This window comes from Serinus canaria, chromosome Z, assembly GCF_022539315.1.
Source record: "Serinus canaria isolate serCan28SL12 chromosome Z, serCan2020, whole genome shotgun sequence".
NCBI classification, from domain to species: domain Eukaryota; kingdom Metazoa; phylum Chordata; class Aves; order Passeriformes; family Fringillidae; genus Serinus; species Serinus canaria.
This window is the reverse complement of record NC_066343.1, coordinates 32,028,906-32,043,093: the sequence shown is the minus strand read 5'-3', so window position 1 is coordinate 32,043,093 and position 14,188 is coordinate 32,028,906. Positions and strand designations below refer to the sequence as shown.

General features: G+C 42.9%; 1 protein-coding gene across 6 annotated transcripts in view; it reads left to right on the top strand.

Annotated features, from left to right (window-relative positions):
* The window catches only part of NRG1 (neuregulin 1), a 176,215-nt gene that overhangs the window by 61,317 nt on the left and 100,710 nt on the right, over positions 1–14,188 (top strand). For 3 of the 6 annotated variants that reach the window (XM_009096077.4, XM_009096076.4, XM_050987241.1), the window contains exon 1: positions 13,410–14,037. The exons of the other annotated variants lie outside the window; for them this stretch is intronic. In XM_009096077.4, the coding sequence (XP_009094325.1) occupies positions 13,410–14,037 (628 nt within the window). Of the gene's footprint in view, positions 1–13,409; positions 14,038–14,188 lie in introns of those variants that run through there. 6 annotated transcript variants of the gene reach the window in all.

Here is a 14,188-nt window from a genome sequence, read left to right as displayed (position 1 = left end):
AATCCCATTGGATGCCCAAGAAGACTTTTGATGGCTCAAAACTAAAATTATTTCTTCGGAGTATTAGTCCAAACAATTGCCAATGGTTGTTCCATGATCAAGTGCTGAGTAGGAAGCCAGGCAGACAGCCAGCATGCTGAAGATGACTAAGATGGAGCATGGGAAGTTGTCTCCATGTCTGTCCATCTCCTAGATCCTGCCTTTGAGGAGCTTCCTTGAAGTTATAAGGAAGGAAAAAAAAAAAAAAAGAAAAAAAGAAAGAAAAAAAAAAGCATTAAACTGTGTTAATATAAATGCACCCACTGTTTTTCTGTGAGAGTGTTCACCATGTGTTTTCTCTGTTAATTAAGTCTTCAAAAAAAAAAGCTTCAGTGACATTCACATCTCTGATGTAAAAAATGTATCATTATTTCCTGCAGAGTTGGAGGCTTCCTTCAGCAAGAGGAATGTGGAAGTTCTTCCTAAAACAGTCTGTTGTGCCAGTGTTAAAAGTGTGATTTCAGGAGGGAGAGAAAGGGTATTTTGGTTGGTATTTTAAAATACAACCAAAAGCTCCTATTAACACGTTGGGTGAAGTCTATGATCACAGAAGGATCTGAACAGGATCCTGGTTCATCCAGGAACCTCTAGGGTAAGGAATGGAGGAGAGACACATACAGTTGCAGGTGTAAGAAAGCAAATGAAAATGCCCAAGGCCACATGGTTGGATCTGCCTGTTTATCAAGTTAGGTTCATTTTAAGTGCCTGAGTACAATTTTTTTTTTTTTGACTGGCTTCCTTTTTTTTTTCTCCCTCATAAAGGAAATGCAGTGACTGCACATGCCTTATTAAAAGATTGCTTGGTTGGCTGGTGGCCATAGAAGGATAATTCCTCTTATTGCTCAGTAAATCAAGTTACTGTCATTTTAAACACTCTAGCTGAATTTCTGATGAGCACATGAAAGAGTTAATTCTACCACTGTCATGGTACAACAGCATTAAAATAAGAGAAAAATTTAGGAGCATAAATTTGGAACATAAGCAAAATCCTTATAAAATTTTGCCATTCTGTAAAAGTCTTAACTTGCAAAATATACAGGTAGAACTGTGGACTAGTAAGGTGCGTATAAAATACAAGCAGGGAGGCAGTCTCTTGAATTTGTAGGTATTTCAAATGCATTTTAAAAATTTAAATAAACTTCTTAAAATGTTACATATTTTTTCATTTCAGTTAACACAAGTCTTCTTATGTACAATAATAATCAGGCTATCATGGACTGGATGGGCATGTTGATTTAATTTGAAGTGGTGGGCTCCTTCTCTGGAAGGATTTTTGTTGCTTTTGCAATTGAAAGCCTTTCTTTCCTAATAGGATTAGCTGAAATAATTACCAAAGGATTTTTCTGTCATCTGTGTGCTGTTCCCCACAGTGGTATTAAAAAGCCTGTCTTCAGTACTGAAATAGGCAATGGCCGTGGGTAGCTGACAAGGTCCGAGTTAACTGTTGCCACTCAAACCAGAGAAAGTCATCTACAAAGGCAAGGCTGCAGTGTTTTTTACCCTCATCTCCATTATGCCCAACTGTTCCCATTGTGGGAAGAATAAACATTTGGCCTGAAGCCACTAGGGAGGTTCTGTCAGGTGTCAGGGTGAAGCGAGGGACTACAGCCCAAATGGTAGGTGTCATGACAATCCTTTGCAGCACTTGTTCAGCAACACGCCAGGGATCTGGGATAACCAAGCTTTAACAGTGCCTGTGTGCCAAATTTCATGCTAGCTGGCCCTTTGGTTCTTAATGCAGACCAGAGGCCTCCCCACTGGCCTAATGGGCAGGGAGTCTACTTGATTTTTTTTGGCGGATCCTTTAAATCTGTGAGATACATCAGCAGTCTGTGGGAGAAGTCTCTGACTCTTCAGCTTTAGGACAGCTCCTTGCTGCTTTTTATAATTTTTACATTTTAGACACTTTATCAAGAGCAGTTACAAATTTTGTACAAAGAAAGAAACCCCTTGAGGAGGGGAAAAAGAAATTGTGACTCAGGTTGAGACTGCACAAAGGCATCCTGCTGGGGAAGCAGGTCTGAATTAGTGTCTGTGACTTTAATCCATGTATCTAATCTGTAACTTTATTGCTTGTTCAAGTCACACGGTGTGTTTCTGCTGTTCTAAGCCTTCATTTCAGGAGTTCTGGCTCTGTATCCATGTTGTGTGCACCATAATATGTTGTACAGAGCAACAGAAAATGAAACCTGAAAGGCATTTCTTCAGCATTAATGTACAGATACCAGTTTGACAGATACATGTCTGTAATCATAGGTCACTGTGTGGTGTGCCAGGAAATGAGCACTTCTGGCCTGACCTGTCCGATGTTCCTTGAAATCACAGGACATACATGCATACTTTATCCAGGTCACTGTGAGCACTATTGTTTTGGTAGGAAAAAGGCATCATAAAGGTCTTTATTTGGGGTGCTTCATCTCATGGGGTACTATCTGTACCTGTTTCCTCTCTGCCCAATCTCTGTAGACTTCCAGCTCATGTTATTGCTTTTGTACATAATCCCATTCATGGATCAAAGAAAATACACATCCTTATTGTCGCAATTTAATTTTTCCTGGAACAATGCTTACGGGTTGTCCTTTGTTGTCCATCTCAATGGTAGATTCTGATACATCATGCCTTCCAACTTCTGTGCTTTTCCAAATAGCTGGTATTATTTAGTCTCTTCAGTTGGACCTCTTGGAAACTATCTCATTATCTAATGCACAGGCAAGCTGACTGTTGCCAGTAGCTACAACTTACCTCTACACTGGTAAGCAGTAAACCTGAACTTTCTGTCTGCTGCAGCCACATTAATAATGCATAATGTTTCCTGTAATTATGTACATGCACAGAGATTACTTTTTTTTGTTAGAGGAGGAAAGAAGATGGGGAGGTGGGAGTGAAGGGTGGTGGAAACAGATACACGTAATTATTAATGCTGATGAGACCCAGCTGCATAGGTTTTTAATTAGCCCATGTCTAACCTAATAGTCACTGTTGGGATAATACTAGCACTTCTTAAGCAGGCTAGTTTAGAAAGGGAAGTGTATTGTCTGCTCACACCTGCACTGTGTAGTGTTACTAGCACATACTCAGCAGTGCAGGCCAAAACAATATAATTCTTTTCAGTTCACTTGAATTTTATTCATATTGTATTCTTGAAGGTAGTCTCAAGGAGCGAACTCTATGCAGCTGCACAAGGCTGCTTTCCTGATGAAACCATGAACTGGTGCCTGATGAAGGAAAGGAATGTAATATAACCAAATCCACCTATCTTTCAAGTGTTAGTAACAAGACAGTGTTACTAACATTCAGTCATCAGTGAAGCAGGAGCACGAGCTCTATTCTTCAGAGCAAAAGGAGTTCGAAATAAAAGACCCCCTGTTGTTTCATACCTTAACTAAGCTGAAGGTTTCTGGAATAAGTAGAATTGTTTTGCCCATGAATGGGCGACAGCCTGGTCCATCCTTGGGAGCTTGGTCCTTGTCCTGTGAAGCTGGTGCCTTTAGAATGGAATCTATTTTGGTCACATCCTTGTTTTCTCCTCTAGCATGTGCAAAGTTGTTAGAATGTCGTTCCTTCGTTGGAAACCTGAAGGAAGGAAATTTTTATTTTAATTGTGAAATTAGAAACACTGAGAGGTTTTTCTGTCCTTTGGCAGCTTTTAATTTAATTGGAGTTAAGCAACAGTTAAGCAATATGCAGAGTTTAGGAAAAGAGCAAAGCATCTCTCAAATGAAAACATGTATTGGATCCTCACTATTTCCACAGCTGAGTAGAAAGAAATCTTGCTCACACTGGCAAAATATTTGACCCCATCTTTGCAGAAGCAAATTTCTGAAGGAAAGGGAGAGTTTTATAACGTCTGGCTTCAGAGTTTGGCCCTGGTCAGAAAGTGATTTAGGGACTCTATTTAATTTAATTTATGTGCATACAGGCCAAAGACACAAAGTGCCTTTTTATTTTTCTTGTAGCTCTGTAGGCTTCCCTTCTCCACTTTGCAGCCACTATTCACAGGCATAGCAATAGTTCACACCTACAATGCAATAGTGTACAGGAGGACAGCTCTATTTTATTTGACTTTCTCTCTGGATGCTAATATGGATGGGCTTGGCTGGGAACACAGAATACAGGATGACCTTAGCCCTGCCTCTCTGGACCACCTTTTCAAATAATCTTTCAGAGTAAATGCATTTATTCCTTAGACACCCTCAAGAAGAAGGAAGAAGACAGGCTGTCCTCTCCATTCTGTTTTTGAAGTCTCACTGCCACTCTGTAGCCTCTGCAGTGAAACACAGGCACACATAATGCACCCCCAGTGGACATGACCTGCAGTGTGAATGCAGGAAATGCCGCAGGAATAATGAATCCTTCAAATGAAATTATAGTTATAAACTCATTCTGATACATATGTATACATGTATCAGCTCTGTCTGCCTCTGATGCTTCATTCTAGGTTGTTCAATGTCCTACAGAAGGGGATGCTTCCAAAGCTGCATCACAGGACTTGTATTCGGCAGTAGTAGTCCATATTGTCCAGTGCTGCTGTATGTCCATGTGTTAAATACAAACAAGTTGTAATAAATCTGCTTTGCCCTGGTGTAGGGGTCTACTCAGTGTCTGGAGCAGCACAGAGTCTGCTCTGTAGCTTTGAACTGCATCAGGCTAATGAACATTTCTTTAAGGTTTCAGAGCTTCCTCTATGCCACTTTCCTCTCTTGCTCTTGACAGGACTCAGCCTGATGTACAAATATTGAAGTCCCGTTTGTGAGAAAAGTTAACTACCTTAAATCAATTGATTTCTGGAAGATGAGAGTTTTGCTTTTCTGCTAGACCGTACAGAGGACAAAAAAGAGCCTGTGTGCAGAAGTGATAAAGATGTGACATGTTAGGCTTTGCATTTAAAACTTAGCTATGTAATAAAAGCATATTTGATTAGACTACTCAAAACTCATTGCTAAACAAAAAATATCCTTTGTCATACTAACTTGAATTCTTCCTAATTTTATGGAAACTGACAGTTTTCCTGCCCATTCCAACAGAGTGATTCATGCCTTCTATGGCCTTTTGAATACACTAAGAAAGAATATTAAATATTAAATGGTACTAGGTACTGAGATTCTGAGGCATGGTGAGAGCTACTGCTTTTGTTATTGCTGAATTTTTGCACTAAAAAATATCTTGTTCATTATCTGTTTCAAACAGTGGACATACCAATTCTGCTGACTTGTGCATAATCCGGCAACATATAAACATGACCAGAACTGAATCTAACAAGTGTAATTGAATCCATATCTCAATTTAGGATAAGGTGGATTGATTTCATTATTTAGACGTATTTGTAGAACATTGCCTAACAAACCAGCTCTTGAGGTGAAATCATAATATTTTCTGCAAGAATTCTGAAATTTGGAGGTTCCTGAAGTATAACTTTACTATAAGACGTACTTCAAAAGTCCAAGCCACAAATATGTTAATGTCCTATCATTAATACATGTTTATTTTATGATACAGAAATTCTTCCATGTAGTAGCCTGGCTTCAAGCCTTTGACGTCTTTTTGCTTTTCTAATAGCAAAACTATTGAATGCACATATAGTAAAGAGTTCTCTATTAAAAACTCCATGAGTGGTTAGAATATAAAAAAGTGAAATAAAGTATGGTGCCTTAGATCTAAACAGCAGCTGCTGAGAATACATGCAGGTTCAAAAATAATTCTATTTATACAAACAAAACAACAACTACCAAAAAAAAAAACCACCAAAAGGTGCAGTAAGTACAGCCAAGATATTTCAGAATGACGTGTATCCTGTTGGGATCTTCTACATGCTTCTGCCTAAATCAAGCCCAGATTCAGGAAGTGCTTTGGGTCATGGTTTTGCTATGCAAAGTCTTTTGTGAGAAGACAAGGAGCAGGCCTCTGGAGCATAGTCCTATTCTCTTTCTTCCAGCCTAGGAGATATATAGATGTATAGGTATTTACAGGACCAGCATGAGGATTAGGGTTGAACAATGTTAATGCATTAGTGGAAGTGACAGAACAGAAGGAGCAAAAAGAAAGGAGAGGCAAGGAAGAGGATGATATTGCCACCCAAACTGTTTATCATGAAACCACTGCACTATGCTCCAAAAATGCCTTCTCAGTTCCTGATTAGGCTCTGATTCAAAAAGGCACTTAGATATATGATGTGGTCCATCTCTAATCAGGAAGGCATTTCACCACTTGTTTAACTAGATGCACATTTAAGTATTTTATTAACTGTGTGTCAATGAGGAAGGGATAATCCCTTGATTCAGGGTTTTCAGGACCTTGAATCAAATTATCATTGTCCAGTGACTCTGCCAACATTCGGAGCACTGTGAATACAAAGGCTGACAGTACAAAATCCTGCATAGCTGAGCCTGTGCAAAATAGCAGTATTGCAACTGTCCTATGAATACCATGAGGAATTTTTTTCTGTCTGAATAAAGCAGTTCAAAACCAGGAGTGCAGTACTAGGGTAGGTGGGAGTGAATGACCAAGCCTGAGCCCTGTGCACTGCTGCTCCAGCTCACTGCCACAGTGTGAAGATAAATAATCACAATGGCCCCAGCAGGTTTGCTGGAGATGCCAGTGACAGAGTGAAAGGGGTGTTGGACTTCGGAGAAAAAACAATCCCCAAACAAACAAATTTAAAAAACATCTGAATTGCACATGGACTTTCTCTGTCTGCATCTGCCCTCAGGCAAAAGAGCCTAGCAGAGTGCATTACCTGTCTTTGCACCTTTTAAATGTTCCTTTACCACTTGGTCAAGATAGTTTCCATTAGCCTGAACAGTGGTGGGGCCCCATCCCTGTTTTGTGACTTAGCAGAAGCTGGGGAAGTGAATCAGTGCCACTGATGAAAAACCCTGACATCCATGGTTTCATGTCCTATTTTCGTGTCTGGTGTCGTGCCACTAGCTCTGCTTTAGAATAGGATGAAAGAAACTCAGTGTCTTACATTTCACTTGAAGATGAAAAGACTCAGAACACCTTTTTGGTTCCCCTGAAATAACAGCCCATTTTATGGCAGTTTTCAGTTTCAATTACTGGCTGTAGCTATTTAAAGTATATACTTTTCTTAGAACAGCCATTGTTGTTGTGTTGTTTTTTTTCAAATCAGTGTCTCTGCAAGACACAACTATTGGACTTACAGCGTGTAAATGCTTGGTGTAAATGTGTATGTGTGATGCCGATACAGAAAATACTGATACAGAGGCAACACGAGCTCTCCCAAACGTTTTCAGAATCACTGCTGTTTGTTCGCATTCTGTTCTTCAGACATTTCCAAGTAACATACTAGTGTGAGGACCTGCTTTTGACACACCAGTGTCCAATATAGTTGGTTTGGCTTGAGGGTACAAAGAGAGTTAGAATAGCTTCTTCATGTCTCCATCTTTTGTGTTGTCTGAAAGGAGGGGGTCTTCCCACAGCAATCCTTTATACCAACCAAATTAAGAACACTAATTGTTCTGCTGACATTAACATATTTAGCCTCATGTCTATACCTGAATATATATTTATATATATTTCCTGCCTTTTCTTAGAGGCTCGATGTTTCATCTCCTCACTCATATATGGCTGCAAATGAGCAGAGGGTTTAAAACCAATAAAGGGAAGAAGGTGATGGAAATGGGCAGAAGCATAAAAGCAGCACTATCATCTATGTTATATTTGCGTTACATCGGGTAAAAAATAGGATGTCTGTGTGAAAGTGGCAGTTTGTCCCCTTTTAACATTTGTGGTTCAGTGACAGGACCAGTATAGAGGCAAAATGAAGTTTTCTCCTCGTGCCATTTGAGCTGAAAGATGAGGTTCCTAGTAACGGCTTTTGGAAGGACTCAAAGAATGCTGGCATCAGTCCAAGGGAAATGGATTATGGAAGAGAGATTGGTGAAACACTGAAAGGATGAATAAATGAATCATTTTCAACCACGTGTGATGGCCCGCTCTTCCCACACTATGACTGCTGGCAGTGATGTCGCTCATTGGGCCTGATCACTTGCTTTAGGTCACTCCTCCATCTTTATATAGTGCACGTATTTAATTTGAAGAAAGTGCAATCAATAAAAAGCGATCCTTTTATCTTCCTCATCAATCTTTTCTTAATGAACATGCACTTTTTTTTTCTTCTTGGATTGTTAGTTACAATGCTTTTAATTTCTCAGTGTATGGTAGAAAAAGGGGTGCAATCAAACACATGATGGAGCAGTTGGTGCTTGCATGTTGCTTATTGCTTCTTACTGGAGAATGGGCATGCTCTTAAAGGAAACTAGTCTGGGGAAGGGGGTGCATCTCACTTGTCCTATATTGATGTATGGTCCTCTGAATATTCTTTCTTAAGCTGTTATACAGCAGAGCCATGAATAACCACTTGTGAAGAGGTATCTTGATTTCCTAATGTCCCAGTAGTTGCAAGACAGTAGATAATTCTTAGGGAATCTTTTTGTGGACTGTTAAGACTGTATTTGAAGGAGATAGATATTTGAAATCCAATGGCTTACATGAGAATGACTCACCAAGCTTACTTTCCAGAACTTTCAGCAGGTTTGAGTCTTATTATGGTATGACTGAAGGGTCAGCTGAGTTAAATGGTACTTGTGCTCTAGTTTGCAGGATGATGATGGTCATAATCACACATCTATTCACATCTTTGTGGCTGGCCACAGAAAATAGTTCTCTGCAGTTGGAAGTCCACCTCCTTTTAGCACCCATAAAACTGGTGTTTTTTGTTATTTCCTTGAACCTTTTGGGAGTGAAACTTCACAAAAAAAAAAAAAAAAACACATTTGATTCTTTGCATAAACACTCCATAAAATAAAATTACAGTTTTCTAAGGCTCTTAGTTTCAGCCTGTTATTTGGCAGGAACCCAAATCTCAGTCATAGATCAGCTTCATTAGTGTAGACTCAAACTGCATTTTCCTCTAAGCCAAAGAGACCCAAGCTACGTGGGAATCAGGAACAAAGCTTTGCACATAAAGCTAACCTTATTGAAAGAGGCAAGTAATTTCGTTCCTTATCCTGCTGTGTATACCACCAATGGGCTACCCCAGTAAAACTTCATTACTTTCAAGGTCATGCCCCCACTTGATTTTCCAGGCCTCCCTTCCAGTGAGCCAGTTGCTGAATCTTCCCAGCCACTCATCTCCTTCAGCCAGGCAGAATCTGTGTTTAAGCACAGCTTGCCACTGCTAGCATGTCACTACAGAAATGTAAAAAGCTCAAGCCTGCTGATGCAGGATAAAGCATTTCTGCATTGCTTTGGAGGCAAGTCAGTGACCTGTACCTTCAGTTTATACATTTATCTACAGACCCGAAGTGAGAGAAGTGAGAGAAGTGAGAGAACATCATCAATGAGCTTTTACTGCATCCTCGAGAGCTGACTCAGAAATTAATGTGCTCCCGTACCCACCCCGACTTGGTAGAGCACACGGGGTTCCTTTTTGGTCCGAAAGGTCCCTGGACGAACCAGCCCGTAAGGTATAGGATTGCAGCATGGCAGGCAGGCTGTGTTCTGGCCCTGGCTTTGGCCACCTGTGGATCGGGGCCAGGGAAGCTGTCTGGGCGATGATTCAGCACCCCCTTTCGCCCTTCTCGTCGGGGAATAGCAGGAGCCGCCAGGCACCCCGAAGGCGGGGACAGCGTGCCGGGTGCCGCCCCGCTCTCCTCGCCGCAGGCCCCGTATCCCCTGCGGAGCTGGGGGGCTGAAGCAGCTCTGCAGGCTTCCCTGCGGAGGGGAGGAGGGGGAGGAGGTCTGGGCACAGCCGGCTGCGTGATGCTGAGGCAGGCAGGCTGCGCGCCAGGGCTGGAGGTGCGGCGGGGGAAGGGACCCGCAGCGGAGGAGGGCACTGCAGCCTGGCCGGGAGCCAGGGACCACGGGCACGCTGCGGCCGCGGAGCCGGCGGGGGTGTGCGGGTCTGCCTCCCTGCCTGCCTGCCTGCCTGCCTGCCTGCCTGCCGGGAGGAGCTGGGCGGGCGGGCTGGGCCTGCCGGTGGAGGAGAAAAAGGCGGGGAGAGATGCTCTCCGGCCTCCGTTTAGCCAGCCGGGCTGGGGCAGGAGCCTTTGGGAAGAACCCTTTCCCTGTCCGTGCGAACTGAGGGCAGCAGGATGTGAAAGGGGGCGATGCCCACGCATACAGAGGAACCCCTGAATGCGTCCCCCATGCAGGTAGCACGGCATCCCGCTGTCCAGCTGTGCAGTGTTTTGCGTGTTCGGTTTAACTTCGTGGCAACCCTTGTCCGGAAGGTGCAAGGTCTCCACGTTCGTTTCTGTTCAGCACGGCAGCAGGAAGATGTGAGCAAAGCAGGAACATGATTTAAAGGAGGGCAGATAAGTGTAGATAGGATGGAGGGTCACGAAGATTACTGGAGATTGAACGCAGGCAGTTTGCCAGGAAGACCAGTGCAGAAAAGACGTGGACAGGACTGGGGATTAAACACAGGCTCAGAGGAGGGTCAGCAGGGAAAATTCTCTTACTGGAAATAGGAAGGTTGAAAAATTAGGCATGGATAAAGAAGGAAAGTAATTTTAAAAAATTTCTGCCAAGCACTCAGATGCTGAAGTAGCTCATCTGTGCAATGAATAGAGTATTCCCAGCTGATTCCTTACTTCCACTCCACTTTGAAGAGTGATGCTGTAGCTTCACACTTGAGGAACAACTTGGGTGTGCAAAAGTGTGCCTGGTTTTCTGGATTTATCAATTAATCGAATGAAAGATACATCTTTTCTCTAGGAATCGTGCTTACTTGTAGCCACAGACCACCACACCTGTCACGTCAATGCTACTTTTTGTTATACTTTCTATAGAGGTTGTTTTGTTAGTGCTGTTTGAAATAGGTTTTGAGATACTCGAGAGAGGCTGCACTGATGCAGGATATTACCAGCAAAAGGGAACATGTGCTTTGTAATAAGAGAAGCCATGTATGTAAATATGCAGTGCAAGCTGTTCGTTCTGTCTGAGGCTGCTGATCACATCATTAACCTAAGGACCAGACACTTCAGTGGTAATGTAGACTAGATTGTAAGATGATTTATCTTTTTACATTCCTTCAGAGAGTGTTATCACTAGCTGTGCTTTAAGGTAAATGCTCCAAGCACTTGATTGTAGTAGCATTGTGGTTACTTCAGTTGGCTACGACTGCCTCACAGGAAGCTTTGTGATGAGACATCCATCAATTAGTCCTTGACATGACAGTCCGGTAAAAATGCTATGGGATTCATTGAGATTTTGATTAATCTTTTTCATGTGAACCTTACTAATGTTCCTGTGGAAGGAGGGGTGAGATGAGAGAAGAGTTGGAGGCAGAAAGAGACCATGGATAGAGTCAGATGCCTCTTGTGACACTACCAAAAATAGATAACTACAAAGGAATTTACCTTTCATGTGCCTAAACAAGACACCAACAAAAATTAGTTCAGAGCAATTTTTAGCATTTGATTCTTTGTCTCCTTATGCAACCCACAGCCATTTATACTGAGGAGAAAGGGGGATTATCACCAGCAAAACTTCAATGCAGATGCTTTCATTAAATTCAAGGACCTGAAAATTGTGCTATAAGCACCTTGCCTTTCTTGTTGCACGGGTGTATTTTTCTGTGAGAGACAAAAGAGACTGGGAATAGATCTGATTCTAGTCTTACTTTCATTATGTTAACGGGACTGTTGATTTACCCCTGTATTATACTGCATTGATGGAAATGGTAGTGCTACATATTAGTAACGGTGAGAAATGGCAGCTAAATTTAGAGAAGTGTAAGCCTTTAAATAACAATAATAATAATAATAATAATAATAATAATAATAAATAATAGTTTAAATTTTTAATTTTTTTTTTTTTTTTTTTAGTCTAAGGTGAGTGAGGATCTATTCTAGCAACATGTGAGCTCTTGAAAAGTACATTCAGGAACTGACTTTATTGTGAAGTCTGGGGGTTTTTGGGTTTGGAAAAGGGTCTGGAAAGGAGGTTGGAAAATGGAATTTTAAAAAAAGCAAACCTGTTTGCAATAACTTGAATCAATAACTTGAATGAAAATATATCAGAGATCGGAATGGCTTGGGTTTTTTTATTTCCTCTGCTTGATCTAAGATGCGTTCCAGCCTATTCCTAGGAAATAAAACTTATTCAGGAGCTTGGAAAGAAAAGCTGTCTCTAGGTGTCAGGCAGGGAGAAACTGCTTCTGGAAAGAGGTCTTCCCCCTGGGAGAGATCGAATATCAGACTAAGCGAGCCCAGTCCAACCCAAAGAGCTCCCACCGACACCCAGTCCTTGCTGGAGGACTTTGCCATCGATGGCCGCCGCTGCCTCTGGCCATGCTTTGCCTGGAGAGATGGAGTGGGTGGGTGAGCAACTCCTGTCCGCTCCCTCCCTTTGATTTGATGGCCTTTATTCCTCCTAATTGGATAAAATAGGAAGTCACTGACAGTCCTGCGTTGCTGGGTATACTGATTTCAGTCAGAGCAGCCCTGCAGAGTGCGGGGGGTGGGGTAGGGGAGGAAGGAGCGAGTCTGTACATCAGGGAAACAGGCTGCGAGGGGGCTGGGGGAGCGGGGCGGGCGGGGAGGGGAACGGAGGAAAGTGAATGAGCGCTCAAGGAGGACAAAGAGGGAGGGGAGATAAAGGGAGTTACCACCGTCTTGGCATCGCTCTTGCTTTCAAACCTCTCTGTAATTATATTGTTTGCAGTGATGCTCAGACAGCGAGCACCTGCTGCTCTGTAATGATTCAGCCTCTTTCAGCCGCCGCTGTAACACGACAGGATGCTGCTGCTACTGTCACTTCTGCCGTTGCCGCTGTTGTTAGAGATTTTGCTTTTGCTCCTTCTACCGCATGACAATTGTTTTCCTCGTCTGAGCAGATACCAGCCTCAGATGCTCAAGGTGAGAGTCTTGCCTTTCACTCTGGGCTACTGGTTTACTTAATCTGGTCAGTTTGTTCAGTGTTTGTGGTTTTCTTTATCTCATGACCCTCCTTACCTCTATTTTGTTTTGTTGTGCTTGCTTTTGGGGGAATGTTTCTTCCCCCTGCAGAAGAGCTGGAATTGCTTGAGAGGTGTTTAAGGAATTATAAAAGTGGCTAGCAAAGTGGCTCAGTAATTGCAAAGCTATTCTCACTTCAGAGAAGCAGAGACAGTGACAGAGGGCTTGGGGGCACAGGGACTGGGGGGATCTAATTTTTCCTGTGCATTACTCCTCTCTCAGTTTGGATGATGTTGCTGAGCTTCGACCTTTTATTGACTCCCACTCTGTGATTTTTGCAGAGCACTGTGACTATTACTACCGTCTCTTTTTGTCTGTGTCTCACAGTAATGGACTGTGATAGAGTTAAGGCCTTTTCGAGGTGAGCTGTTTGAGAGCTGATGCTTAAACATGTCTGAAGTAGCTGCCGACACTTTCCCCAGCCCCTCGGCTCAGCTGAGCCCTGATGCGTCCCTTAACGGGCTCCCGGATGAGGAGAACATGCCGGGGACCCAAAGAGAGGACAGGAGGGTCCAGGGGATAGCAGGCCTTGCCGCAACCTGCTGTGCGTGCCTGGAGGCAGAGCGACTGAAGGGCTGCCTCAACTCTGAAAAGATCTGCATCGCCCCTATCTTGGCTTGCCTGCTTAGCCTTTGCCTCTGCATTGCTGGCCTCAAGTGGGTCTTTGTGGACAAGATTTTTGAGTATGACTCTCCTACCCACCTTGACCCTGGGAGGATAGGACAAGACCCAAAGAGTGCTGTGGATCCTACAGCTCTGTCTGCCTGGGTGCCTTCGGAGGTGTATGCCTCACCCTTCCTCGTACCTAGCCCCAAGAGCAAGGCTGAAGTGACAGTGCACAGTGACAGCTCACTTGTACCCTCCAAACCGTTCCTCCAGCCTTCTCTGTATAACCGCATCCTAGATGTTGGGTTGTTGTCCTCTGCCGCACCTTCGCTGTCACCACCCGCCCTGGAGCCTACCACAGCATCTCAGGCACAAGCAACAGAAACCAATCTCCAAACTTCTCCAAAACTTTGTAAGTAAAAGCTATGTGTTTCTTTGGGTTTTTTTTTTCCCTTTCACAGAAAAAAAAAAAAAAAAGAAAAAAAAAGAAAGGAAAAAAAAGGAAAAAAAAGGCACTTAACTGTTCTGTGACTGTCTACGAGGAGGGCATGTGATTGACTTGC